Source organism: Hypanus sabinus, unplaced genomic scaffold (assembly GCF_030144855.1).
Source record: "Hypanus sabinus isolate sHypSab1 unplaced genomic scaffold, sHypSab1.hap1 scaffold_125, whole genome shotgun sequence".
Classification (NCBI taxonomy): Eukaryota; Metazoa; Chordata; class Chondrichthyes; order Myliobatiformes; family Dasyatidae; genus Hypanus; species Hypanus sabinus.
The window spans coordinates 595,758-623,589 of record NW_026779314.1 but is presented as its reverse complement, the minus strand read 5'-3'; the positions used below and the strand labels follow the sequence as shown (position 1 = coordinate 623,589).

The window sequence follows — 27,832 nt, the reverse complement described above, 5'->3', positions numbered from 1 at the left end:
AGTCATAGGAAGAAGTTGGCCATTCTGGATCTTCATTCCAGAGGACCATAAGGATGACATTGTAGGTGTTTATGAAATCAAAAGGGAGTATAGATAACGTGGTTGGTCGTGTTATTTTCCCCAGGGGTCAAGATTCAAAATTGTTTAATGTCGTTCCAGTAAACAAGTGTAAATGAGAACAAAATAATTTTTACTCTGGATTCAAAGTCAGACAGAAAACAACGATAGAGTCCACAATAATAAACAAAACACAATACATAAAGTATGATGGTATAAAAAAATTGATCGTCTGTCCATACAGTGACGTTAGGCACAGGAGAGTCCAGACATATGGAGACTGATATTGATTGTCCGTAAAGTGACGTTTGGACACTTTATGTCCAGGAGTGTCTGGACATCTGGAGACTGACATTGATTCTATGTCCATAAAGTGACGTTAGCTACAGGAGTGTCTGTACATATGAGACCGACATTGATTGTATGTCCATAAAGTGACGTTAGGCACGGAATTGTGTGGAAATATAGACTCTAAAATTGATTGTCTGTCCATAAAGTTACTTAAGGCACAGGAGTGTCAAAAACTGTCAGAAAATGTTAAACTAGTAGTCGGTGTGGTGTGGAGGGTGGGCTAGTGAGTAGAGGTGTTAATCAGGCTTACTGCCCGAGGAAAATAACCGTTCTGAGCCTGATAGTCCTGGCGTGGATATTACAGATCCACAATTCCTTTAAGGTAACACCAGAGTCGTAAAGAGAGTTTTTGGCATATCGACCTTTATAACGCAGGCTATTAGGCAGAGGGGTAGGGATATTAATTCTAAAGTTGTAAAAGACACTGTGATTCCAAAATATGCAGAAATGTGGGCCGTTCTAGTCAACCACTTGGAGGAATGATATCCATAAGCTTGAAAGAGTGCGGGAAAAATAAACGGACGTTGCTGGTATTTCAGGAAATAATTATGGTGATAGATTGAACAGGTTAGAACTTGATTACCTGGAATAAAGGGCAATGAGGGGCTTTCCTAGCTGGTTTCCAGCTTTTCTATGCATTTTCTCCTACAATTAAAAATGTCCATGGACCCCAGGCTGGGAACCCCTACTAGAGATCTAGAAATCTATGATGGTATAAATAGGGTGAATAGACAATCGACAATAGACAATAGGTGCAGAAGTAGACCATTCGGCCCCTCGAGTCTGCACCGCCATTCTGAGATCATGGCTGATCATTCACTATCAATAACCAGTCCCTGCCTTGTGCCCATATCCCTTGATTCCCCTATCCATCAGACATCTATCTAGCTCCTTCTTGAAAGCATCCAGAGAATTGGCCTCCACCGTCTTCCGAGGCAGTGCATTCCACACCTCCACAACTCTCTGGGAGAAGAAGTTTTTCCTCAACTCTGTTTTAAATAACTGACCTCTTATTCCCAGTCCATGCCCTCTGGTACTGGAGTCTCCCAACATCTGGAACATATTTCCTGCCTCAATCCTATGAAACCCTTTAATTATCTTAAACGTTTCAATCAGATCCCCTCTCAATCTCCTGAATTCCAGTGTGTGCAAGCCCAATCTCTCCAATCTCTCTGCGTAAGACAGCCCAGCCATCCCAGGAATCAACCTAGTGAATCCACGCTGCTCTTCCTCAATTGCCAGAATGTCCTTCCTTAAACCTGGAGACCAAAACTGTACACAATATTCCATGTGTGGTCTCACCAGGGCCCTGTACAAATGCAAAAGGACATCCTTGCTCTTGTACTCAATTCCCCTTGTAACAAAGGCCAACATTCCATTTGCCCTCTTCACTGCCTGTTGCACTTGCTCATTCACCTTCATTGACTGGTGAACTAGGACTCCTAGGTCTCTTTGCATTTCTCCCTTACCTAACTCTACACCGTTCAGACAATATTCTGCCCTCTTGTTCCTGCTTCCAAAGTGGATAACTTCACATTTATGCACATTGAATGACATCTGTCAAGTATCAGCCCACTCACCCAGCCTATCCAAGTCTCCCTGTATTCTCCTAACGTCCTCTTCGCATGTCACACTGCCACCCAGTTTAGTATCGTCAGCAAACTTGCTGATATAGTTTTCAATGCCCTCATCGAAATCGTTGACATAAATCGTAAAGAGCTGTGGTCCCAATACAGAGGAGCCCTTTGGTACCCCACTAATCACCTCTAGCCAGTCCGAGAAACACCCATTCACCGCTACCCTTTGCTTTCTATCTGCCAACCAGTTTTCTATCCATGTTGAAACCCTGCCCCCAATGCCATGAGCTCTGATTTTACTCACCAATCTTCTATGTGGCACCTTATTGAATGCCTTCTGAAAATCTAGGTACACTACATCCACTGGCTTACCCTCGTCTAACATCCTTGTTACACCCTCAAAAACTCCAACAGATTAGTCAAGCATGATTTGCCCTTGGTAAATCCATGCTGGCTCGGCCTAGTCCTATTACAGCCATCAGGATATGCCACTATTTCGTCCTTAATTATGGACTCAAGCATCTTCCCCACGACTGACGTTAGGCTAACAGGGCGATAGTTCTCCGTTTTCTCCTTCCCTCCCTTCTTGAAAAGTGGGATAACTTTAGCCACTCTCCAATCTTCAGGAACGGATCCTGAATCTAAGGAACATTGGAAAATGATTACCAATACATCCGCAATTTCCTGAGCCACCTCTTTTAGAACCTTCGGATGCAGACCATCTGGACCCGGGGATTTAGTAGCCTTCAGTCCTATCAGTCGACTCATCACAGTTTCTTTCCTAATGTCAATCTGTTTCAATTCCTCTGATATCTTATGACCCTGGCCCATCCATACATCTGGGAGATTGCTTGTGTCCTCCCTGGTGAAGACAGATCTAAAGTATGCATTAAATTCTGTTGCCATTTCCCTGTTTCCCATAACAATTTCTCCCAATTCATTCTTCAAGGGGCCAACATTGTTCTTAACTATCTTCTTTCTCTTCACATAGCTAAAAAAGCTTTTGCTATCTCCGTTTATATTCCTGGCTAGACTGAGCTCATACCTGATTTTTTCTCTCCGTATTGCTGTTTTTAGTTAAGATCTGCTGTTCCTTAAAACTTTCCCAATCATCTGTATTCCTACTTATCTTAGCCCTGTCATACTTCTTTTTCTTTAACGCTATACAATCTCTGACTTCCTTTGTCAACCACTGTGGACCCTTCCCCCTCTTTGAATCCTTCCTTCTCGTTGGAATGAACTGCTTTTGCATCTTTTGTATTATGCCCAAGAATATCTGCCACTGCTGATCCACTGTCTTTCCTGCCAGGGCATCCGCCCATTTAACTTTGGCCAGCTCTTCCCTCATGGCTCCGTAGCCTCCTTTATTTAATTGCAACACTGACACATCTGATCTGCCCTTATCCCTCTCAAATTGTAGATAAAAACTTATCATGTTATGATCACTACTTCTTAATGGCTCCTTTACTTCAAGATCACTTATCAATTCCTGTTCATTACACATCAACAAGTCCAAAATAGCCTCGTTCCTGGTTGGCTCAAGCACAAGCTGTTCCAAAAATACATCCCTCAGACACTCCACAAACCCTATCCTGGGTTCCAGTACCTACCTGATTCTCCCAGTTCACCTGCATGTTGAAATGTCCCATAACGACTGCTTTACCTTTAGCACATGCCAATGTTAAATCCCTAATCAACTTGTACCCAATATCCACGCTGCTGTTTGGGGGCCTGTAAACAACACCCATTAGGGTCTCTTTACCCTTACTGTTCCTCAGCTCAATCCACACAGACTCTGCTTCCCCTGTTCCTAAGTCACCCCTTGCTAAGGACTGAATCTCATTCCTCACCAACAGGGCCACCGCACCACCTCTTCCCATATTTCTGTCTCTACGATAGCACGTATACCCTGCAGGTAGGCATTTTCCCCTCGGGTTGGGGAATATCATGGATTATGGCAAAAAGTCAGACAGTTAAGCGGAATCTGAGTGAGGAATACTTCAGTCAGCGGATGGAGCGAATGTGGAACAAGCTCCGAGAAGAAGTATGAGATGAAGGTTCAATTGTGGTATTTGAGAGATGTTTGCTTGGGTATATGGATGAGGGAGGTACTGAGGAAAATGGTCTGGGTGCAGGGGGATGGAACCACACCGAACATGGCTGGAACTGAATGGGCTATCAGCACTGTGTCTGTGCTCAAAGGGCTTTGTGAATCTACATTGAAACTTCCACACATAATCGACATTTATTGCAGACGGGTCGTATCCAACAATGTGTTTTTTTTATTTTGGAACAGCGTCTGCACTGCTAAGAGCTGTGTAGAACTGGAACTACCATGAGATTTTGTGAGTGCACCACAACAGGGAAAAAACAACCACTGGAAATTTAGTATCACCATTACAAAATGGCTGAATGTTCAGTTCATCTTTGTCACAATGAAACAGGAAACCTGTGACATTGAGTTTGTTATTTCCTTGCTCGTTTATCACTGCAAACCACTTCCTCCGTCACCAGGGCAACAGCTCACTAGAGCTGCAGAGAGTGTTGAACATGTTTATCGCTCTCTGGTTGCTGACTCTCAGCGGAGAGAGTGTGGCCTCCGACACTTTGAGCATTTACTGTCCGGGATGGAATGAAGAAGACTGTAGGGATTGTATTTATGCAATATTGTTCAGGGTATCAAACATCTTGCAGTCAGTCAATCGTTTCTGCATCAAAAGAACAAAAAGAAATTCTCCCGTACTGAGTTTCCAGGGCTATAGTTTCAATTTTATGTTTATAACATTTTGTTCCTGTTACACGACGGGGAAAGTGGCTGCTAATTGACCTGGGCTACACCGCACTCAACAATAAATTAATGAACAACTGTGCTCAATGTAACTGTGGAGGCAAGTTGAAATGTATCAGCACCTTCTTTGTGACCCAATGCCCAAGTTTCCCGGCTGATCCCCGTCCAGACAAAGGATCATCAGGCTCCAGTTCTGTCGAGGAGTGTACGATTTTGAACTGGGATTAGCTGAGGAACTGACGCATATTACCGGCAACAATGAGCCCTGGGAGAGTTGATGCTTGAGATGCAATCTAGGGAAGGGGGCTCCAGGAATATGGAAATGTCAGTGTTTGGGCTTCGGTCCACGTTGGTGCTTTTACAGATGTGGCTGGATGATCCTCCTTCCGCAATGAAGCAGACGTCTCCGGGGGCGACGTGATATTGGTAGAGTGAATCTCTCAGTGTGAGATGTGAGAAAACCCAGTGTGAGATGTGGAAAAGATGTGCGAGGCTCCCGGTGTGGGCTCTGACCCTCTGAGGTTGCATCCTGGGATACCCACACATTTTTTGACCCAGATAGAATGAATCAGAGGATCAGGTTTTCCGGGTTTCCGAGATGTTGAGCGAGTATTTCTGTGCTCAGGTGTTTAGTTCTTAAGTTCCTTTGGAAGTAAAGCAGAGAATGAATTCCCATTCCATCCCTCACAGGGAGAGGCTGTGAGTAAATACGCTATTTTATGTTTGCACCAGTAGAAATAGACCGGGGTTTCAGAATTAAATTCGCATTTGGGAATTCCCCATCACTCTCACCTGTATAGCTGCCAGTGGGAGTTAAACAGAAATTCAAGATGCTGAAGATAGAATAGAACATAGAACTGTGCATCACAGGAACAGGCCATTCATTCGGCCACAATGGTGTGCCAAAACCAGCTGAAAAGTAAATCAAACACCATCCCCCAAAAACTAACGGCTCCTACCTACACTATGCCCATATCTTTTCAATCTTCCTCACACACCTGTGCCTATCTAAACGTCTCTTAAAAGCCTCCAATGTATACGCTTCCAACCGTAACAGACAGCGCAATCCAGGCATCCACACCTCTCTGAGAAAAACAACTTGCCCTCACATGTGCTTTGCATCTACTCCCTCACTCCTTCATTGCATGTCCTCTGGTAGTAGACATTTCTAAACAGCGAAAAGATACTCCCTGTCTACTCTATCTATGTCTTTCATAATCTTTTATACCTCTATCAGATCTTCCATAAATCCCCACCTTTCTGTTACTCTGAACAACCCAAGATTTTCCACTAAAAACTGGATGATGTTTGAATCAATTCTAACGAAATGTCAGGAAACCGAATCGCTAACATTTTCCCTCTCCTGGCAGCTGTTCCTTAACTGCTGAGCGTTTCTAGTGATTCCAGTTTCTCTTTATTGCATTCACCCTGGAACATTTCAAATCTCCTGCGAATGGACCAGTGCACCAGTGCTCGTTTTCTGAGAGTTGATGGGAAAGTAAATAATCCACACCTTTTCCCAGTACATTAAACTGGTAACAATTGTCCTGTTCTTCCCAGAAATGTATTCAGTATAGTTATTTCCAACAAGGTTCAAAGAATAATCTGAGGAATGATAAGCATTATGCATGTGGAGCATTTGATGTCCCTGGGCCTGTGATCAGTGGAGTTCAGAGGGATGGTGACAGGGTTGGGGGGGGGAAGTTGGGGCAGTAGTGATTATTTCCATCAACTGAATAACAACAAGTCTGGACGCAGTGGGAATGGAGAGAATGTATTGATTAGATGGAGAGTCTGTGATCTGAGAGAGCAGCCTCAGAATAAAGAAGCTGAGATGAGAGCAATTACTTTAGCCAAATGTTGGTTGATCTGTGGAACTTGATACCACAGAGGGTAGTGGAAGCTTTCGTTGGGTATATTCATGTTCTGTATTGCTGAATAGATCGAGTGGTAAAGCAGGGGAGCAAAAATACAGCGTGAGAAAATGAATCCTCCGTGATTGATTATGGGGTAAACCAGAATGACCGAATCACCTAATTCTACTCCTATACATTATGAATTGTAACTTATACCATGACTGAACGATGACCTATTTGTATCCTATCACAAAAAAAAGAGAAAACATGCACTTTCTGGAAATATAGGCAACACACACAAAACGCAGAAGGAACTCATCAGGCCAGGCAGCGTCTATAGAAGGGAGTAGAGTCGACGTACTAATGCTGCCTGACCTGATGAGTAACAGTTACAGATTGTTTTTTCACTCGGATAAATGTATATGCGTTCAAGAATTAATGTTCAATGAGGTAATGCTTTGTTCACCTTTGTGTTAGTAACGTTCTTCATTATCTGGTTAGTTAGATCTGGGCTGAGAGATTTGTTGGAAGAAAGGCCACGACTGGAAGAAAAGCATAACTGACGACGAAGGAACAGCAACAAGTGAACCAAATCGAGGAGTGAGAGCACTAACTGGCGAGATCCCTGAGTTTCCATTGATTCACTCAGGAGAAAGTTTGGTGAGTCTCATTTACTGAAAGGCTAGACCTTTAGACATTACATTTCTGTACCAAGGAGGGTAGGAAATACCTGGAGTGAGACTGAATAAGCCTAGAAATACCATTTATGCCTCTATCAGACCCAGATGAAATCATTCGAGTTCTGCTACTGTGCTGTCAGCATGAGTTCCGTGAAGCTACGCACATTCCCTCATATTGTGATCTCATTGCAAACATCACTTCTGATGTTTCCTTGCTTGGCTGTGCTAGGTCACAATTATCTCGAAATGCGTTGAGAATTTCCTTGCTTTAGAAGACGCCACAGTTGTTTCCTGCTGTAGTGATTGCAGAAATGAGAAATTACCATGAAGTACAGCGACATGTCATTGATTACTCTGTCTATTGCAAGCTGTATGGATATACTTGCCCTCCAGTGTATAGCCGTGCTAGCCTCTGCTAAGAGAAAAACTTAAGGAAACCAAGTCTCCCAGCATCACATTTCATTCAGTCCAAACTAGCAAATGCCAATCAATAATTTACATTTACATACCCTTTTGTCGTAAAGTACTTTTCTACTAATAAATTGTCAGAACCTACCCATCAATGATTAAGCAGAATTAGGTTTTTCAATGAAGTTATGTTCCCGTTTGATCCTGTACCAAACCTGTACTTGAAATGAACAAATGTTCTTGCTGCCAGGACTGGTGGAGCTGCCGGGGTCGGTTTAAACTCAGTCGTTGCGGGAGGGGAACCAGAGTGCTTTGGCAAATGATAGAAGAGTTGATATATAGGTAGAAGCGACGTTCAGAGACACTGTGGAAGGATCGGTTGTAGACAAGGCATCATATAGCCAGTTGGAAATATGATTAATTCAGTACAATAAGTATTAAGAATAACAGTAACTTAGAACATAGATGGTACATGTTATCACCATTGCACAGACCTGACAGTTACAAGGGCAGGATTGGTGTTAGATGCTCCAGGTTTTAGTTGTTTCATAATAAATATGTCGGGGTGTTGAAAGGGCGAGAATTGTCTAATTAGGGATGGTATCACAGCTACATAAACAGAGGACATCAATGTAGGTGAAAGCCAGAAACGGAAAGGGGGCTATCATTCTGGGAGTATTCTATAGGCCTTCCCCAAAGCCACTGGGATAATGAGGGCAGATAACTTGTCAGTTTTGGGAAAGGTGCAAAAGCAACAAGGTTGTTATGATTGTTGGCCTCAACTTTCCTGATGTTGATCACCTCTATGTTCCAAAATGTGTCGGGGGCGGAATGCGTTGTGTTCCCAGGAAGGACTCTTGACATATTACGTGGATGGGCTAACTGGAGAAGGTGCCAAACTGCATCCTGAATGAGGCAATGATGCTGGTAAAATGACAGATGGCACTATGGGTGACCTTCTTGAGATAGTGACCACAACACTGGAACTTTCATCATGCTCATGGACAATGATCGTAGCAGACGATAAAAGGCAGTATTTAATTAGTGGATGGATATTCGGAGCACAAATTGGGAAAACATTTTCAAAGGGAAATGCACAACGGAACTGTGAAGTTTGTTTCAGGAACACGTGAATGCGGTTCAGGGTAGATTTGTTCCACACACAGTGAACGAATGTTTATATAAACGAACCGTGGTAAGCAAGAGGGAAAAGGAAGCATTATTTAGGTTTAGCAAGCAACATTCAAGCAAGGCTGTACAGAATTATAAGGTTGCCTAGAAGGAGCTTAAGAAGCGACTTAGAGGTCGAAGGGAACTTGAGCAGTCCTTGGGAAGTAGGATGAAGGAAAGTCCAAGGTGTTATACATGTGGGTGAAGAAGAGGAGGGTGAAGAAGAGTATAAGACTACTCAGGAGCAAAGGTGGAAACGTGGCTGGAGGATGCGGTGACAGGTGAAGTGCTTAATGAATGCTTTGCTTCAGAGTTGCCAATGAGATAGGCAGTTGTTGTGACGATAGCATAGCAGCATGATAATTTTACGAAATAAATGTTGTTCAATCTACCTGTAAACAACACATTACTACAAGAAATGAGGGAGGAGATTACGGGGCATTGACAATGATCATTATATCCTCTCTGGCCACAGGGATAGTAATGCATGATTGGAGGCTGTCAAATGTTTATCCGTAATTCAACCCAATGGATTTATTCCTGGGGATTATAGACCAGTGAGTTTTACAACGGGGGTGGGCCAACCCATGGAACGGATACTTGGGGACAGCATTTGGAGAAGCATAATCTTATTAAGGGTTGCCATTTGGGCTTTATGATGGTGAGTGGAGTAAATGGAAGGGGAGGTGCTGGGGATAATTTTCCACAGTATGGACCAGTCACACACAGAATATCTACCAACATTTGGATCGGCAGAGTGTGTTCAGGAGACACCATGGAATTGTGCATGGAAAGTTGTGTTCAACAATACTTTTTAAACATTTTTGAAGGTGATTGTCAATGGAGATAGCGGAGTGTATGTTGACCTACAGTAAAGCCTTTGGCATGGTGCATCATGACAGCTTGGATGGAAGATAAGGTCCCTTGTGGTACAGTGAGAGAAAGTTAGATAGATTCAAAAATTGCCCTGGAGGTAGCAAGCAAAGAGTCGTGGTTGAAGATTTCTCCTCGGAATGGTGGTGGGTAACTAGTGGTGTACCGCAAAGCTACAAGTTGGGACATTTGATATTCTTCATTTCAGAGAAATGATTTGAATGCAAATGCACACTACTTGACCAGTAAGTTCGTGGATGACACAAAATTATTTGATGGTGTTCTAGGTGAAGATTATCGTAGCTTATAGGGGATCTAAATGGGCAGAGGAGTGGTAAATAGATTGCAAAACCAACACGAGCAGCAACGGTTTCATGCAGAGACTGGTGATGATGCGAAGGAACCTGCACATGAGGCATAATTCTAGAAGCAGTTGTGATGTAAAGATAGAATGAAGAGGCCAGGAGGGAAATGGGCCCAACTTAGGAATTTAGGACCATCTCTGTGGGCACTGTGGTCGGCATTGTCTCTTTGGGCTGAAGGGTCTGTATCTGTGCTCTGTTGCTCTGTGACTCTATCAGTAGGATACTCCAGGTATCACTGGACAGACATACAGACATGGTGTGGGTGTTGATGTTAACAGTGAATGTTTTGTTCCTAAGCGAACTGCTGCTCTGATGCAGAGGATTGCGATACTGTCACATTTTCAAAGTAATCCGCCTCTCTCTGACGCACTGTCTGCTTGTATCGTGTAATTCAGCGCATTACCGAAATGCAACACTGAGCGTCATAGGAAGTCATTCCTGCCTGTGGCCATCAAACTTTACAACACCTCCCTCGGAGTGTTAGACACCCTGAGCCAAATAGCTGGTGCTGGACTAATTTCCATTTGGCATGATTAACTTATTATTATTTAATTATTCATGGTTTTCTATTGCTATATTTCTTCACTATTCTTGGTCGGCGAGGCTGCAACGAAATCCAGTTTCCCTCGGGATCAATAAAATATGTCCGTCTGTCTACCAGCAGGTGGGACTGATCTGCACCGTGACCAAAGTGCAAACAAAACGACGACAATCAGCAATCGTCAGTCAGAATCAAAATGGCTACAGGTATGTTCATTGGGATCTTTACAACTAAACTTCTGCCCTTTTGCTGCACAATAGTACAGATGAAGAAACTTATACAGCCTCTAACAGGGCAGAGAAATGTTTCTTCAAGCAGTGTCATTGAACCCACTGGTAAAGATGCATTGTGTAATCAATCAATCCAACAGTTCCAGCATAGGGATCTGAAACCAGTAATGGTCGAATGACTCCGCTCACCAGGCAAAGCTTCACCTGAGTGAAAGGAGCCGGAGACCCTGAATCAGCAGGTTGAGAGTGAAACACAAACAGGAATGTGACAGCGGTGTCGTTTGTTACGTAAAAGTCCAGATTCGGGGGTTATTGCACATTGGGGCCTGTTTAGAGGTGGAAGACATCTCCAACTTTTATTTATAAAACTCAGAGATAGTTGCTAAGAGTATTTCCGGGATTTCAGAGATTGTATGATAATACAACATTTCTGGTTATATCGTGTGTTACGTATTCAGGCAACAATAAATATATGAGTTCGGCAAGGGTTTCTTATAACAAACAACACGTTTATTAAACACAGAAAACAAACCCCCCAAAAGAAAACAAACACTACCGTAACCGGAAACAGCTGCCGAGCGGCTGTTCAAACAGTTCGTAAAGTGATATTCTAAAACAGTTCTTTAAAGTGGTATTCCAAAACAGTTCTTAAAGTGATATTGCCAAAAGTTCGAATTGCTCACAGTCCATTTAAAAGGAGAGACTTTATAGGACGATTTAGGTTCTCTTTCACGTCGCTTGCTTCGATCCCCGACGTCGAAATTCCCACGAAGAATTTACGAAACAGAACGGCTTAAAGGCACTGACCTTTCCTTCCACACTACCTTCAATCCTTTCTAGGTAAACCTAGGGATTAGCACGAAGATAGTCAACGAAATCCTTCCAAATAAGGATCAAACAAAGGTCGCCCCCGTTTCACCGTAGAAAGCGATTCTCCTCGATCTTTAACTTCCGAACTTCCAATCTTCACTCTCCACTAATTTCGAACTAACAGAATCATAAAGAACCTGCTGGCAATGACCTTTTAAACTTTAGACATTAAATAAAAACTTCATCCTTCAGCTAAACTGTGTCATCACTTCAAACACGCAGTGGCATGAAGTCAACCTGGCAAATCCAGCCACGAACTGCCCCTCCTCACAGGGTGGGGTCTACCTTTTATAACCTGTAAAAAATACCCGTCACATGATCTCTACTGGCGGGAAAATGACGTCATTCCACCATCACAAGACCATCACCTCAAGTCCAGTACAGCTTCAACCCCACTCACATGACAAGGGCTCCACTGTCATGTATCACGAGTACGTAACACCTCCCTCCAAAAAAACATTTTTGGTCTGACAAGAACAAAAATTTTTAACAATTGCTTACAAGAAAAACAAAGGTATAAATTTTATAACATATACAATACACAACACCATCATATAACAGCTTATAAGTCACAATACAGTAGGAGAGTTACAATTGAAAAAAAAACACTCCTTAAAAAAAAATTACAGTGTACATTCAACATCAAGATAGACAATCAGCAACCACATTATCTTTACCTTTAATATGAGTCATCACAATATTGTACTCTTGTAACATCAAACTCCAATTTAATAACCTGTTTTTGTTTTTCATCTTACTCAGAAAAACTAACGGATTATGATCAGTGTAAACAATAAGTGGTTTCTGATTTGTACTAACATATACCTCAAAATATTCCAAAGCTAAAACAAGAGATAACAATTCTTTCTCTATTGTCGAATAATTTCTTTGATGCTTATTAAATTTCTTAGAAAAGTAAGCTACTGGATGATCAACCTCATCACCCTCATTTCTTTGCATTAATACTGCTCCTGCAGCCTCATCACTAGCATCCACAGCCAATGAAAAAGGTTTTCCAAAGTCAGGTGCCTTAAGCACAGGTTGTTGACATACCATTGTTTTCAATTTTTCAAATGCTTCTTGACAAGGCACCGTCCATACAAACTTCTCATTCTTCCGCAGAAGGTTAGTTAATGGAAGGGCAACATTAGCAAAATTCTTACAAAATTTCCGATAATATCCTACCATTCCCAAAAACCTTCTGAGAGTCTTTTTCCCCGTTGGAGTGGGAATCTCTAAAATTGCCTGAACTTTTGCCTGAACAGGAGCTACCTTACCTTGACCCACAACATTACCAAGGTAAGTCACAGTGGCATGTCCAAATTCACTCTTAACTAAATTAATAGTTAAGTTAGCTTTTGAAAGCCTTTCAAACAATTTTTCCATTGCAATACTGTGTGCTTCCCAAGTATCATTTCCTGTCACTAATCATCAATATAAGCATCAGTATCTTTCAATCCCTGAATCACAAAGTTAATCATCCTCTGGTAAGTACCTGGGGCATTCTTCATCCCAAATGGAAGAACATTATACTCATATGATCCAGATGGAGTTACAAATGCAGAAATCTCTCTACCTCTGTCCGTTAATGGAACACACCAATACCCTTTCAATAAATCAATCTTTGTAAGGAACTTTGCCTTTCCAACTTTATCTACACAATCATCTACTCTAGGAATTGGATATGCATCTGTTTTCGTTCCAGCATTCACCTTCCTATAATCCGTACAAAACCTAATACTACCATCTGGCTTTGGCACCATAACACATGGCGAACTCCAATTCGAGTTAGAATGTCTAATGATATTATTCTCTAACATATATTCAATTTCTTTCTCAGCAAGTTCACATTTTTCCTTGTTCATCCTATATGGATGTTGTTTAATAGTTTTGGCATCCCCAACATCTACATCATGTGAAGCTATAGAAGTCCTTCTCGGAACATCTGGAAACAACTCCTTATATTTAAAAATCCACTCCTTCATCTGTTGTCTCTGCTCTAACTGTAAATGTGCTAATTTTTCATCAATATTTTCCAGAATGGTTAAATTTGGTAACCTAACAGAAACAATGTTGGATTTAGAATGAAAGTCAGATGAATCATCTATCATGTTCCTAGTTAAATCAAACTCATTCTCACTAACCACCACAGTCACAGTATCAGATTGTTTCTCAAAATATGGTTTCAACATATTTATATGGCAAAGTTGTGTTGACCTTCTACGATCTGGAGTTTTTACCACGTAATCCACATCATTGATTTTAGACACAATTTCATAAGGACCATGAAATCTAGCTTGTGAAGGATTTGTCTGCACTGGGAAAAGAACCAACACCTTACCTCCAGCCTTAAACATCCTCATCCTAGCGTCTTTATCATACCAAGTCTTCATTTTCTCCTGAGCCAACTTTAAATTTTCCTTAGCTAAGCTACAAGCTTTATGTAACCTGTCCTTAAATTTCAACACATAGTCCAACAAATTAGTGTGTACTTCCTTACTAATCCACTGTTCTTTCAACAAAGCTAAAGGTCCTCTATCTCTATGCCCAAACACAAGTTCAAATGGACTAAAACCTAAAGATTCCTGTACCGATTCCCTTACTACAAATAAAAGTAAGTTTATCCCCTCATTCCAGTCACTTTCATTTTCCATACAAAATGTCCTAATCATATTCTTGAGGGTAGAATGAAACCTCTCCAAGGCACCCTGCGATTCTGGATGGTATGCAGACGAAGTGATTTGCTTAGCTCCCAATTTATAAACTATCTGTTGAAACAATCCAGACATAAAATTACTGCCTTGATCAGTCTGTATCTCCTTAGGTAATCCAAAATAAGTAAAAAAAATTATCAGGGCCTTTGTCACAGTCTTAGCTTTTATATTCCTAAGTGGTACTGCCTCTGGAAACCTAGAAGAAGTACACATGATAGTCAACAAATACTGATAACCAGTTTTTGTCTTTGGTAATGGACCAACACAATCTACAATAACTTTAGAAAATGGTTCACCAAATGCTGGGATAGGTTGTAATGGAGCTACTGGTGTAACCTGATTTGGTTTACCCACAATTTGACAAGTATGGCACGTTTTACAAAACATCGCCACATCTTTTCTTAGACCAGGCCAGTAAAAATGTTTTAAAATCTGGTCCACAGTTTTCCTTACCCCTTGATGTCCACCTAAAGGCACACTATGAGCTAAAGTCAAAATCTCATTTCGATAAGCTTTTGGAACAACTACCTGGTAAACAATATTCCATTCATCACTTGCAGGAATTGTAGGCGATCTCCACTTCCTCATCAACACTCCTTTTTCCAAGTAATATCCTACTGGCACCTTATCAATTTCACTATCTAGTAAAACCTGCTCTCTTAATTTTATAACCTCAGAGTCTCTATTCTGCTCTGCTATCATCTCCTTCCTAGACAAAGATAAATCTTTATAGTCAGACTTACTCCCAGAATCTTGTTCAAACAACGAAGATAAGAAAGTCTCTGACACATCCTCAAAACTCGAATCCTGAGTCGAACAGTCCTGAATAACAACCTCATTCTGCGCATCAATCTTTTTAGCCATAGCTCTAGTCACAACACAGGAAGAATCTGTGTTAGAATTCAACTCTGGTTCCTCTGACTCCATTGTCAAACGCACTTCAGGAAAAACTTGTCCACCTGCCAAGTCATTACCTAACAATAAAGAAATACCCTTCACAGGTAAGCTATGCTGTAATCCTACTTTAACAAATCCTGTAACTAACCCTGACTTTAAATTTACTTTATGTAAATGTACAGGCATAAAATCACTTCCAACACCTCTTATGTAATTTACCTCACCAGTATCAGACTCTTCATCAAACTTCAACACACTGTCTAACATCAATGACTGAGAAGCACCAGTATCCCTAAGGATTTTTATTGGCACCAGAGTAGATCCTTCATTCAAGGATACAAACCCTTCAGTTATAAAATGATCATATCCCTTTCTAACTTGGTCAGACTCTAACAAAGCCTCATTTGTTTTTATCAAACCCTGTAACTTTACAGGTGCTTCGGTATGTTACACACAAGCATCTGGAACTGCTTCCTTCTCTTTCTTTTTCAATTTGTAACAGTTAGCTATTACATGGCCAGGCTTCTTACAATAGTTACAAGTAAGACCAAACTGTCTTTCCTTCACAGGCTTTCCTTTCTCATCAACTTTCTCATTAACCTCCGATTTAATTTCAAATTTACCTGGAGTCTCTGTGTTGTTTTTCCTCTTAAAAATTCCGCCCTGAGGAAATTTGTTCTTATGGATCAAAACATACTCATCAGCTAATCTAGCACAGTCCTGCAATTTATCAGCATCCTTCTCATTTAAGTAGGTCCTTACTTCAACAGGAATGCTTCTTTTAAATTCCTCCATTAAAATCAGCTCTCTCAATGTATCATAGTCCCCATTTACATTTTTAGAAGAAACCCATCTCTCAAAACACATAGCTTTATCATAGGCAAATTCCACATAAGTTTTTTCCACAGACTTTTTCAAACTTCTGAATCTTTCCCTATATGCTTCTGGGACTAACTCATATGCGTTTAAAATATGTCTCTTTACAATATCATAATCAAGAGCTTGTGCAGCTGTTAAAGCTGTGTAAACTTGTTGTGCTTTGCCTTTAATTACACTCTGTAACAACACTGACCATTTATCTTTCGGCCACTCTGACATCCGAGCAATAGTTTCAAAATGTTGAAAAATCCTTTCCACTTCTGTTTCACTAAATGGAGGGACCAATTTAATTTCTTGACTAGCAACAAACGTTTTTTTAGAACCAGAAGACTGATTCCCAGACTTTAATTCCTCCATTGCATATGCAAATTCTCTCTGCTTTTGTTCCATCTCCAATTTACACCTCTCCAAATCAGCTTTACTTTGTTCCAATTTCATTTGTTCGATTTGCAACTGCATCTCCAGATTACTTATTTGAAACGACTCTAAAATCGATTCATCAAAAACACCCGAATCCACATAGTGTGACGCGATTGTCCTCTGTATTACAGCCTTAGAAGTAGTCTGCAAAATACCTTTAAGTCGCAATCTACTAGCTATCTCAAACACCTCAGTTTTTGTCGCCTTCGCCAACACCTCCGCAGCTGGCGAAGCCAGAAACTCATCAATATTCATTGCTGCCGAATACCACAACAAGCCAAACAAAAGAACCAAGTAATCCCCGTTTCCAAAACACCGATTTAAAAGTCAGCAAGCATTCAAACTCAAAAGTTTCAATCCAGACGCAGCCCCCATATTTAATGTTACGTATTCAGGCAACAATAAATATATGAGTTCGGCAAGGGTTTCTTATAACAAACAACACGTTTATTAAACACAGAAAACTAACCCCCCATAAGTAAACAAACACTACCGTAACCGGAAACAGCTGCTGAGCGGCTGTTCAAACAGTTCGTAAAGTGATATTCTGAAACAGTTCTTTAAAGTGGTATTCCAAAACAGTTCTTAAAGTGATATTGCCAAAAGTTCGATATGCTCACAGTCCATTTAAAAGGAGAGACTTTATAGGACGATTTAGGTTCTCTTTCACGTCGCTTGCTTCGATCCCCGACGTCGAACTTCCCACGAAGAATTTACGAAACAGAACGGCTTAAAGGCACTGACCTTTCCTTCCACACTACCTTCAATCCTTTCTAGGTAAACCTAGGGATTAGCACGAAGATAGTCAACGAAATCCTTCCAAATAAGGATCAAACAAAGGTCGCCCCCGTTTCACCGTAGAAAGCGATTCTCCTCGATCTTTAACTTCCGAACTTCCAATCTTCACTCTCCACTAATTTCGAACTAACAGAATCATAAAGAACCTGCTGGCAATGACCTTTTAAACTTTAGACATTAAATAAAAACTTCATCCTTCAGTAAAACTGCGTCATCACTTCAAACACGCAGTGGCATGAAGTCAACCTGGCAAATCCAGCCACGAACTGCCCCTCCTCACAGGGTGGGGTCTACCTTTTATAACCTGTAAAAAATACCCGTCACATGATCTCTACTGGCGGGAAAATGACGTCATTCCACCATCACAAGTCCATCACCTCAAGTCCAGTACAGCTTCAACCCCAGTCACATGACAAGGGCTCCACTGTCATGTATCACGAGTACGTAACACGTGGCAGCTATCAACTCCCCCCTCGATGGGCAAAGTAGATGAGGGGAGTTTTCAAAACTCTGTTTCTGTAGCAGAGCTGAGAAGATTGCCAGCCTTGGAAATGGCTGAGGATCAGGAGACACTTCATCTTAGATAAACTTGAGGTCTGCTTCAGTGAATTACTGTCTGGTATGGAGGGGCTACTGCACAGGACCTAAATACCCTGCAGAAAGTTGTAAATCTAGTCAGCTCCATCTTGGGTACTAGCCTACAAATTATCCAGGACATCTTCAGGATGTGCTGTATGAGAAAGGCAGCGTCCATTATTAAGGACCTTCAGCACCCAGGGCATGCCCTTTTCTCACTGTTACCATCCGAAAGCAGGTGCAGAAGCCTGTAGGCACACATTCAGTGATTCAGGAACAGCTTTTTCCCCTCTGCCATCCGATTATTAAATGGACGTTGAATCTTCGGACACTACCTCATTTTTTTTTCAATATACAGTCCTCTGTTTTTGCACGTATTAAAAAAACAACTATTCAATATACATAATTGGTTTACTTGTTTATTGCTATTATTTTTCAATAGATAGTAGGTGCTATTCGGCCCTTCTAGCCAGCACCTCCATTCACTGTGATCATGGCTGATCATACACAATCAGTACCCCGTTCCTGACCTCTCCCCATATCCCTTGACCCCGCTATCTATAAGAGCTCTATCTAACTCTCTCTTGAAAGCATCCAGAGACTTGACCTCCACTGCCGTCTGAGGCAGAGCAATCCACATATCCTCCACTCTCTGGGTGAAAACAGTTTTTCCGCTTCTCTGTTCTAAATGGCCACCCCTTATTCTTAAACCGTGGCCTCTAGTTCTGGACTCACCCATCAGCGGAAACATGCTTTCTGACTCCAGTGTGTCCAATCTCTTAATAATCTGATATGTTTCAATCAGATCCCCTGTCATCCTTCTAAATTTCAGTGTATACAAGCCCGGTCGCTCCAATCTTTCAACATATGACAGTTGAACATATGACAACATATGACAACATTTTTCCCTGCTAGATTATGTATTGAAATGCTGCTGCTAAGTTAACAAATTTCATGTCACATGCCGGTGATAATCAGTTTGATTCTGATTCTGTTTTACTACCCCAATCCATGTTTGATCTGTGGCCAAATGGTGAACCATTTTTTTAATATACCACTTTTTTAATATACCACTTTTTTTGCACGGTCTTTTAAAATATATTCAACATACGTAATTGGTTTACTTGATGATGATGATGATGATGATAATGATGATGATGATGATGATTATTATTATTATTATTTTCATTATTATTTTTCCCTGCTAGATTATGTATTGCATTGAACTGCTGTTGCTAAGTAAACAAATTTCACGTCACATGCCAGTGATAATAAATCTGATTCTGATTCTGTTTTCCAATCCATGTCTGGTCTGCGACCAAAAGAAGAGCATGAGTTTCTCAATATTTCCCACTTGAGATGATCTGCTACCTGAATTTAAATTTCCTGTATCTCTTATGGGAGATCCGGTATAACCAATGACCAACTGTCTCTGTCTCCGGTAGGCAGTTTGATTGTGATCAACACTGTGAATAAAGTTGGAACTAAACAGAGATTACATTCTGGAAACGGTTCCTTCGGCCCAACTAATTCATGCTGTTCCAAATGTCTATGAACTTGCCCGATTTCCCAGCAGCTTTTCCCAAATTTCCCTTGCAGACTTCTTCTATACTTTTTCCTGCCCACACCTCAACTTTGTAATTTTGTTTGTGTTTTCGGCCTCCTCTGGCTGCACGTCGTTTATACCCATATTCCGCCATGTGAAAAAAATACCTCTTTGGTCCCTTTTCAATTTCTGCCCAAAAGTCTCAGACTCTCCTACACTGGGAAAAGCACTATGACCAATTACCCTATCTACAGCCCTGATTATTTTAAGTATGTGTGTAAGGTTAAGCTTTATGCTCCAATGAGTCAGGGCAAACTGACCCACCTGAACCTTATACGGTAACACAAAAACAAAACAGTGCCATCCAGTAACGTACTTGTCAATCTCCTCGACACCTTTTCTAGCTGAATCGCATCCATACTGTCGATTAGCAACTGCAAATGCACGCAAAACTCTCTGAGTGAGACTTTAAATTTAGATACTAGAACTGCATGCCAATGACTTATATAGTTGTTACATGACGATAATGATCCAGGAGATGGGATGGGACTCAGTGGAACAGGTATCATAGACTTCAAGGTTATGGTCAGTCTGTAACCCAGGGGACTGGGCATTTTTTGTTCAATGCACTGGTTAGTCTGAGACCCAGGAGGCAAGACAGTGTGTGACAAATCAATTGGAGAACGTGTGGTCTGGAAGATCGGACCATGAGTAATCCAGTGGCTTGTCTGTGAGTGACACAGTTGACTGGACAGTATGTGATCCGGAGAGATTTATTTTTGTGTAAGATAACCCCAGCGATAATTCCCGGTATCAGGGATGCCGGACTATTAATAATCGCTGCTTATCAGTGTGTTCAGCTAATGTGTAGTCGGTGATCAGTATTATTATGTCGATCCATTTCTTTTTCTGAGAGTGGGTGTGTCCAGACACCGGCTTATCGGGATGGTCACCTAGCAGGAAGTGTGTTTCAAAATCATTCACCAGCATAGTCTCACTTCCAATCTGGTCCCCCAGAGTCTCGGCTACATTGCAGGCACCCATTCTGAATCCTTGTTCAGCTCCAGTATAAATCACTCTAAACCAGTTATTCATCGTTTACTTCAGGTGGAAAATTAAATCGGATACGGAAGGTACTCAATAGGTTCTTACCATGCAGCCCATCGAGGGCAGACGATCGTGACACGGGATGCAAGGGACCAATGCTGGGTCGAATTGAGAGCAATGTCCCTCTAGAATATGGTGTGGCCTCAGCGGAAGAGGAGCAAATTCAGCCCAGAGACAGTGACGTCAGAGACACTGGGCAGGACCCTGGAACTGGCACAAGTCAGGCGACTGCCTGTCAGCACGGAAGCTCATTAAACACGGAATTGTCAAGTGCCCAACAGGGAGTGGGTGAGTGAAATATAAGCATGATAGTGTCACAGAATGTGACGGGGGAAGGGAAAATGCGTTGCCTTTTTGAAGGCTTGTTCAAAGAAAAGGGAGAATGTGTGCGTTAGGGTCAAGTGGTTTAGTTAGGCACGCGTTAACCCACTGCAGGAAATGTACTACATGCTCTGAGGATTTCCTAGATGTGTATTGGAGGAAATGCAGCTGTCCAGATAAGAGAGTATTTCCGGGATATGAATTAAGGGAAACGTATTCGCCAAATGGAGAGAGCATCTCTTGTACGCGAGCATCATTGACAGCCTCAACAGCCATCCTCAATTGAAACAACTGAACTGGGTGGGATGGGGGTGTGTCTGTTTTTCGCTAAATTGGTCCTTCCGGTAAGGCAAAGCCCAAAACATTGTTGGGTAGGTTTTAAGGTCTGTGACACGGACGTGAAAGGAAAACGAACCCAAGTGCAGGACTCCGACGCAGAGGTAGGATTAAGAGGCAGAATCTCCGTAACGAGTGTAGAATCGGGACCAGGCTGTGTCAGGACCTGGGAGACTTGGTTTACGGAGAGATATGGGGGAGAGAGACGTGGAGCAAGTTTCCTCTCTCTCTGAGAGTCGACTAACAATCTGGCAAGAGCTAAGCGGAGCTGTCGGTGTCTTATCCTCCAGTGGCTTATGGACAGCAGGTGCTGGTGATTGACAGAAATAGGGAAAGATTGGGAATCAAGTCTGGAGATTAAGGAACAATTAAGGACGACAGGGAAAAGGTGGTGTATGCCAGCCAGAACCATGACAAAGTCAGTGTTTGAAATTAGTCCAAAATCCGTGCTTGGTGCTGAACACGGGTCAATATTGAGTTTCGAGACATGATTGGTTTACTGAGAGGTGTGAGAGCCGTGGAGATGAGGAATATCGGAGTTCATGTGTACATTATCTTATTATATTCACAGAGCTCGAGTTTACAATTTCTGACCTCCTGGCACAGGGGGGTGAATATCAACTCTACCAACTGACAAAGTTCTACTGGCACAGACTCCAACACGCAATTGAAGAAAAAGTTGAAAGACTTGGTTGGATGTTGACAAAGGAGGGACATTTCAGTAGAGAAGAAAATGAGGTGAGCGTATTTTGTGTATTGTCCCCTACTGCTGGTACCGGAGGGAGTGATCAGTATTAATCTCCTGCACGTCCAGGAGTTCGAAATGGCAGTCGAGACTTTGTTCTCTAGTTGTCTCCAGCAGTTCTGTTTTCAACTGTTAACGTGGGGAATACTGGGATCTGCAGGTTCAGCGTCACATATCCCTTCACACCTACTGCATTTGTCAGTGTGATGTAAGTGCAGTGGTTCCATATCTGGACTGCTGATCATGCAGTCAGTCTAAATGTAATATAACATAGAAAACATAGAATACCTACAACACAATACAGGCCCTTCGGCTCACAATGTTGTGCCGAACATGCCCCTACCTTACAAATGACTAGGCTTACGTTTCGCCCTCTATTTTACTAAGCTCCAAGTACCTATCTAAAAGTCTATTAAAATACCCTATAGAATCCGCCTCCACCATCGTTGCTGGCAGCCCATTCCACGCAGTCACCACTCTCTGAGTAAAAAATCGACGCCGACATCTCCTCTGTACCTACTCCCTAGCACCTTGAAGTTTTGTCCTCTTGTCCTTTTAAGCACTGGGAAAAAGCCTCTGACAATCCACATGATAAATGCCTCTCATCATCTTGTACACCTCCATCAGGTCATCTCTCATGCTCCTTCGCTCCAAGAAGAAACGGCCGATTTCACTAAACCTATTCTCAGAGGGCATGCCCCCCAATCCAGGCAAAATCCTTGTAAATCTCCTCTGCACACTTTCTATGGCTTCCACATACTTCCTGTAGTTAGGCAACCAGTAGTGAGCACGGTACTCCAAGTGGGGTCTGATCGGGGTCCTATATCGCTACAACATTACCCCTCAGCTCCTAAATACAAAACCACGATTGATGAAGACCAATACGCCCTACGCCTTCTTTACCACAGTGTAAATATGCGCAGCTGCTTTGAACGTCCTATGGACTCGGACCCCAAGGTCCCTCAGAACCTCCACACTGCCTAGAGTCTTACCATTAATACTATATTCTGCCATCATATTTGTCCTACCAAAATGAACCACTTTACACCTATCTGGGTTGAACTCCATCTGCCACTTCTCAGCCCAGTTTTGCATCCTACCAATGCTCCGCTGTAAACTCTGATAGCCCTCCACACTATCCGCAACACTTCCAGCCTTTGTGTCATCAGCAAACGTACTAACCCATCCCTCCACTTCCTCATCCAGGTCATTTATTAAACTCACGATGAGTAAGGGTCCCAGAACAGATTCCTGAGGCAGTGCACTGGCGACCGACAGACAAGAGGCACTCCACATTGCTCTGTGTCCACAGAGCAATGACCCTTGGATCCCTCCTTACTTTCTCAATAAGCCTGGCATGGGGTACCACATCAAATGCCTCGCTGAAATCCATATACACTACTTCTGCTGCTCTTCCTTCATCAACGTATTTAGTCACATCCTCAAAAAATTCAATCAGGCTCGTAAGGCACGACATGACCTTGACAAAGCCATACTTACTATTGCTAATCATAATATATCTCTCCAAATGTAAATAAATCTGCCTCTCAGGATCTTCTTCATCAGCTTATCAACCACTGACGTAAACCTCACTGGTCTATAATTTCCTGGGCTGTCTCTTCTCGTTTTCTTGAATAAAGGAACTACATCCGCAACCCGCCAATCCCCAGGAGCCTCTCCCGTTCCCACTTATTTTTCTCCCGTGGACCCGGTGTGACTACCTATCTATAACTCCTTTTTCTCACCTCCTCGTCGAGCTGCATCTCCAGTTCCATAACTCGGGCCCTGACGAGTTGCAGCTCGACACATCGGGTGCAGATATGGCCGTCCGGGAGTCTCGGAGACACCAGGACTTCCCGCATTTGAAATCGAGCACAGAGAACACGCCTCACACACATATTACTTTCTTTCCCGCAATTAGCACAAGTTGACCTATCTCGGCGCTGTACAGCCTAAGCCCGTTCTAGACGAAGCCTTACCACTCTACTAACTCCCACTCCACTGCCCGCTCTGAACGCTGCCCGCTGGGTATGGCGGTCTTCGTTTTAATCCTTTCGTGGTCTACTTTGATGAGCTCTGGGAATGAACTTAATTCACTTCACAGCTTTGTGATTTAGTACTTACAAACTTTTCCCGCTCTACTGGCCGACGTCACGTGCCTGTGCAGTCTTGCCTCTCTTTTACTCCGAGTCGTAAAACTGCCTCGCTCCGAAATCCTTAGCCGTTCACCCGCAGCTTCTCGCTCCGAATTGATGGACAAGTAAATTAATCACGTAGCATCTACTGCAGGGTATCGGTAAATCCTTATTCTTACACAATAGTTATTTAGAATTTCCTTCAGTTACGTTCCCAGGTTAATGACTGAACCCAAGGAAGATGAGGCAGTAGCTGGTGACTGCATCAGCTCAGAAGCTACCGCGACCATGAACAGATATTTTCCTTCACATTTTCCATGTCTGTCTCTCTGCTGCAGAGTTAATTCATTGTATTCCTTTTACAGAAGGTCACTGAAATGACAGAGAAGGGAAACCGGACAGAGGGGTCCAGACTTTTCCTCAGTTTGGTGATGGACAAAGGCTCCCAGGCCCGGAGGTCGATGTGGGAATCCTTTGTGACGTGGAGGACTGAGCTACCGAAGTTGGACAGAATACTGAGGGAAATACAGGAGTTCGGTATGTTAAAAACACTCACTGAACACAAAGGCACATTGAAATAAACAATGTTAATTATTTTAGCAACACACACGAAATGCTGGTGGAACGCAGCAGGCCAGGCAACATCTGTAGGAAGAAGTACAGTCGACGTTTCGGGTCGAAACCCTTCGCCAGGACTGAGAGAAGAGATACGAAGAGATTTGAAAGTGGGAGTGGGAGGGGTAGATCCGAAATGTTAGGAAAGACAGGACGGGGAAGGATGAAGCCAAGAGCTGAAAAGTTGGTTGGCAAAACGGATACACAACTGGAGAAGGGAAAGGATCATAGGACGGGAGTCCAAGGGTTGAAATAAAGGGGGAGGGGAGCACTAGAGGGAGATAGAGAAAAGGCAAGGAGTGATTGTGAGAGGGGCAGAGAGAGATAAAGGGGGAGGGGTGTGTGGATAATAAATAAATAAATAAATAAATAAAATGGGGTAAGAAGGGGAGGGCTTTAACAGAAGTTAGAGAAGTCAATGTTTATGCCATCAGTTTGGAGGCTACCCAGACAGAGTATAAGGTGTTGTTCCTCCAACCTGAGTGTGGCTTAATCTTGACAGTAGAGGAGGACATGGATAGACATATCAGAATGGGAATGGGACGTGGAATTAAAATGTGTGGCCACTGGGAAATCCTACATCCTCTGGCGGACAGACCGTAGGAGTTCAGCGAAACGGTCTCCCAGTCTGTGTAGGGTCTCACCAATATAAAGAAAGCCACACCGGGAGCACCGGAAGCAGTATATCACACCAGCCGACTCACAGGTGAAGTGTCGACTCACCTGGAAGTATTTTCTGGGGCCCTGAATGGTGGAGAGGGAGGAAGTGTAAGGGCAGGTGTAGCACTTGTTCCGCTTACAAGAATAAGTTCCAGGAGTGAGATCGGTGGGAAGGGATGGGGGGGGGGGCGATTGCGGGCGAATGGACAAATGGACAAGGGAGTCGCGTAGAGGGCAATCCCTGCAGAAAGCAGAAAGTGGGGGGGGGGAGGGAAAGATGTGCTTTGTAGTGGGATCCCGTTGGATGTGGCGGAAGTTACGGAAAATTATATGTTGGATCCGGATGCCGGTGGGGTGGTACGTGAGGACAATGGAAACCCTATCCGGAGTGTGGTGGCGGGAGGATGGGGTGAGAACAGATGTGCGGGAAATGGGAGCGATGCGTTTGAGAGCAGAGTTGATGGTGGAGGAAGGGAAGCCCTTTTCTTTAAAAAAAGGAAGACATCTCCTTCATCCTGGAATGGAAAAAACCTCATCCTGAGAGCAGATGCGGAGGAGACGGAGGAATTGTGAGAAGGGGATGGCTTTTTTGAAGAGATCGGGTGGGAAAAGCATTTGTCCTGATACCTGTGAGAGTCCAGAGATGGAGACATAAAGGCCATGAAAGGGGAGGGAGGTGTTGGAAATGGACCCGGTAATTTGAGGGCGGTGTGAAAGTTGGAGGCAAAATTAATGAAGTCAACGAACTCAGCATGCGTGCAGGAGGCAGAGCCAATGCAGTCTTCGATGTAGCGAAGGAAAAGTGGGGGACGCATACCAGTATAGGCTTGGAACATGGACTGTTCCACAAAGCGAACAAACAGGCAGGCATAGCTGGGACCCGTGTAGCTGTCTATGCTGCACCTGTAGTTTGCAAAAAGTGGGAGGAGGCAAAGGAGAAATTAATAAGAGTAAGGATTAATTCCGCCAGACGGAGGACAGTGGTGTTAGAAGGTAACTGGTTAGGTCTGGAAACCAAAAAGAAGCGGAGAGCTTTGAGACCTTATTTTATTTTAGACCTTAATTATTTTAGGTCTGATTTCATGGATTTTTTAAAAATTTAAACAGGTCCTGATCGACAGGTGTACATGAACATTGCCCCGGTGTTATCAGAGTTACCCACTGAACTGATAGGTGAGTGATGAAATGCCACAACTCAAATAGCAGACTGTGACACGACAGAACCGCTGTATCAAAATTCACCATTAATCATTCTCTGATCTCTCGAATTCAAGTAACAATTCATAGAATCTCTCGTTGCAGCCTGACTATTATAAAATGTATTTTTCTATTAATCCAGTTGGTTCTGCAGACGGCTTCAGTCTAGGTTCAAATGCTCTGGGAATGCCCAAACACTCCTGGCGGGCTCCTGATACACTGTATCATCCAGTCCAGGCGACATTTCTATTTTCAGACCTTTCAGATACCGAAGCACCTTCTCCTTTGCAATAGCACTGAAGACTGAATTCTCTCCGGTCATATTCTTTATATTTTGTAATTTTCTAGTGACTCTCTGCGTGAAAAAAAATCTTTCCCCTGACATCTCCTCTGTATCTACCTCCAAGCACCTTAAAATTATGCCCTTTCGTGCTGGCCTTTTCATCCTTGGGGAAAAAATGTCTATGACTATCCACACAATCTTTAGCTTGTACACCTCTATGAAGTTACCTCTGATCCTCCGTCGCTCCAAGGAGAAAAGGACGAGTTCACTCAACCTATTCTCATAAGGCATGCTCCCTAATCCAGGAAACATCCTTGTAATTCTCTTCTGCACCATATCTATGGTTTCCACGTCCTTATCTTAGTGAGGTGAACAGAACTGAGTACAGTACACCAAGATGGGTCTGACCAGGGTCCTATATAGCTACATTACCTCCCGGACATTAAACCCAAACCCACAATTGATGGGGGCCAATGATGAGAACCACAGTGTGAACCTGCGTAACACCTTTGGGTGTCCTATGGACTCGGACCCCAAGATCCTCTAATCCTTCACACTCCGAAGAATCTTACCATTAACCCTTTATCCTGCCATCATATTTGACCTACCAAAATGAGCACTCTTACACTTATCTGGATTGAACTCCATCTGCCACTTCGCACCCCATTTATGCATCGATCAATGTCGCGTTGTAAACTCTAACAGCACTCCACACTATCCAAAACACCCACAACCTTTGTGTCATCAGCAAATTTACTAACCCATCCCTCCACTTACTCATCCGAGAAATTTATAAACATCACGAAGAGTAGGGCTCCCAGAACTGATCCCTGAGGC

General features: G+C 42.8%; 1 protein-coding gene across 4 annotated transcripts in view; it reads left to right on the top strand.

Annotated features, from left to right (window-relative positions):
* LOC132386665 (NACHT, LRR and PYD domains-containing protein 3-like) overlaps positions 1-27,832 on the top strand; it is a 48,606-nt gene that overhangs the window by 5,074 nt on the left and 15,700 nt on the right. The window contains exons 2-7 of one of the 4 annotated variants that reach the window (XM_059958999.1): positions 7,135-7,289; positions 10,787-10,872; positions 20,704-20,991; positions 21,932-22,098; positions 24,606-24,777; positions 26,623-26,688. In XM_059958999.1, the coding sequence (XP_059814982.1) occupies positions 10,863-10,872; positions 20,704-20,991; positions 21,932-22,098; positions 24,606-24,777; positions 26,623-26,688 (703 nt within the window). In that variant the 5' untranslated portion in view covers positions 7,135-7,289; positions 10,787-10,862. Of the gene's footprint in view, positions 1-7,130; positions 7,290-10,786; positions 10,873-20,703; positions 20,992-21,931; positions 22,099-24,605; positions 24,778-26,622; positions 26,689-27,832 lie in introns of all 4 variants that reach the window. The other 3 variants (XM_059959000.1, XM_059958998.1, XM_059959001.1) reach the window with 3 other exon arrangements.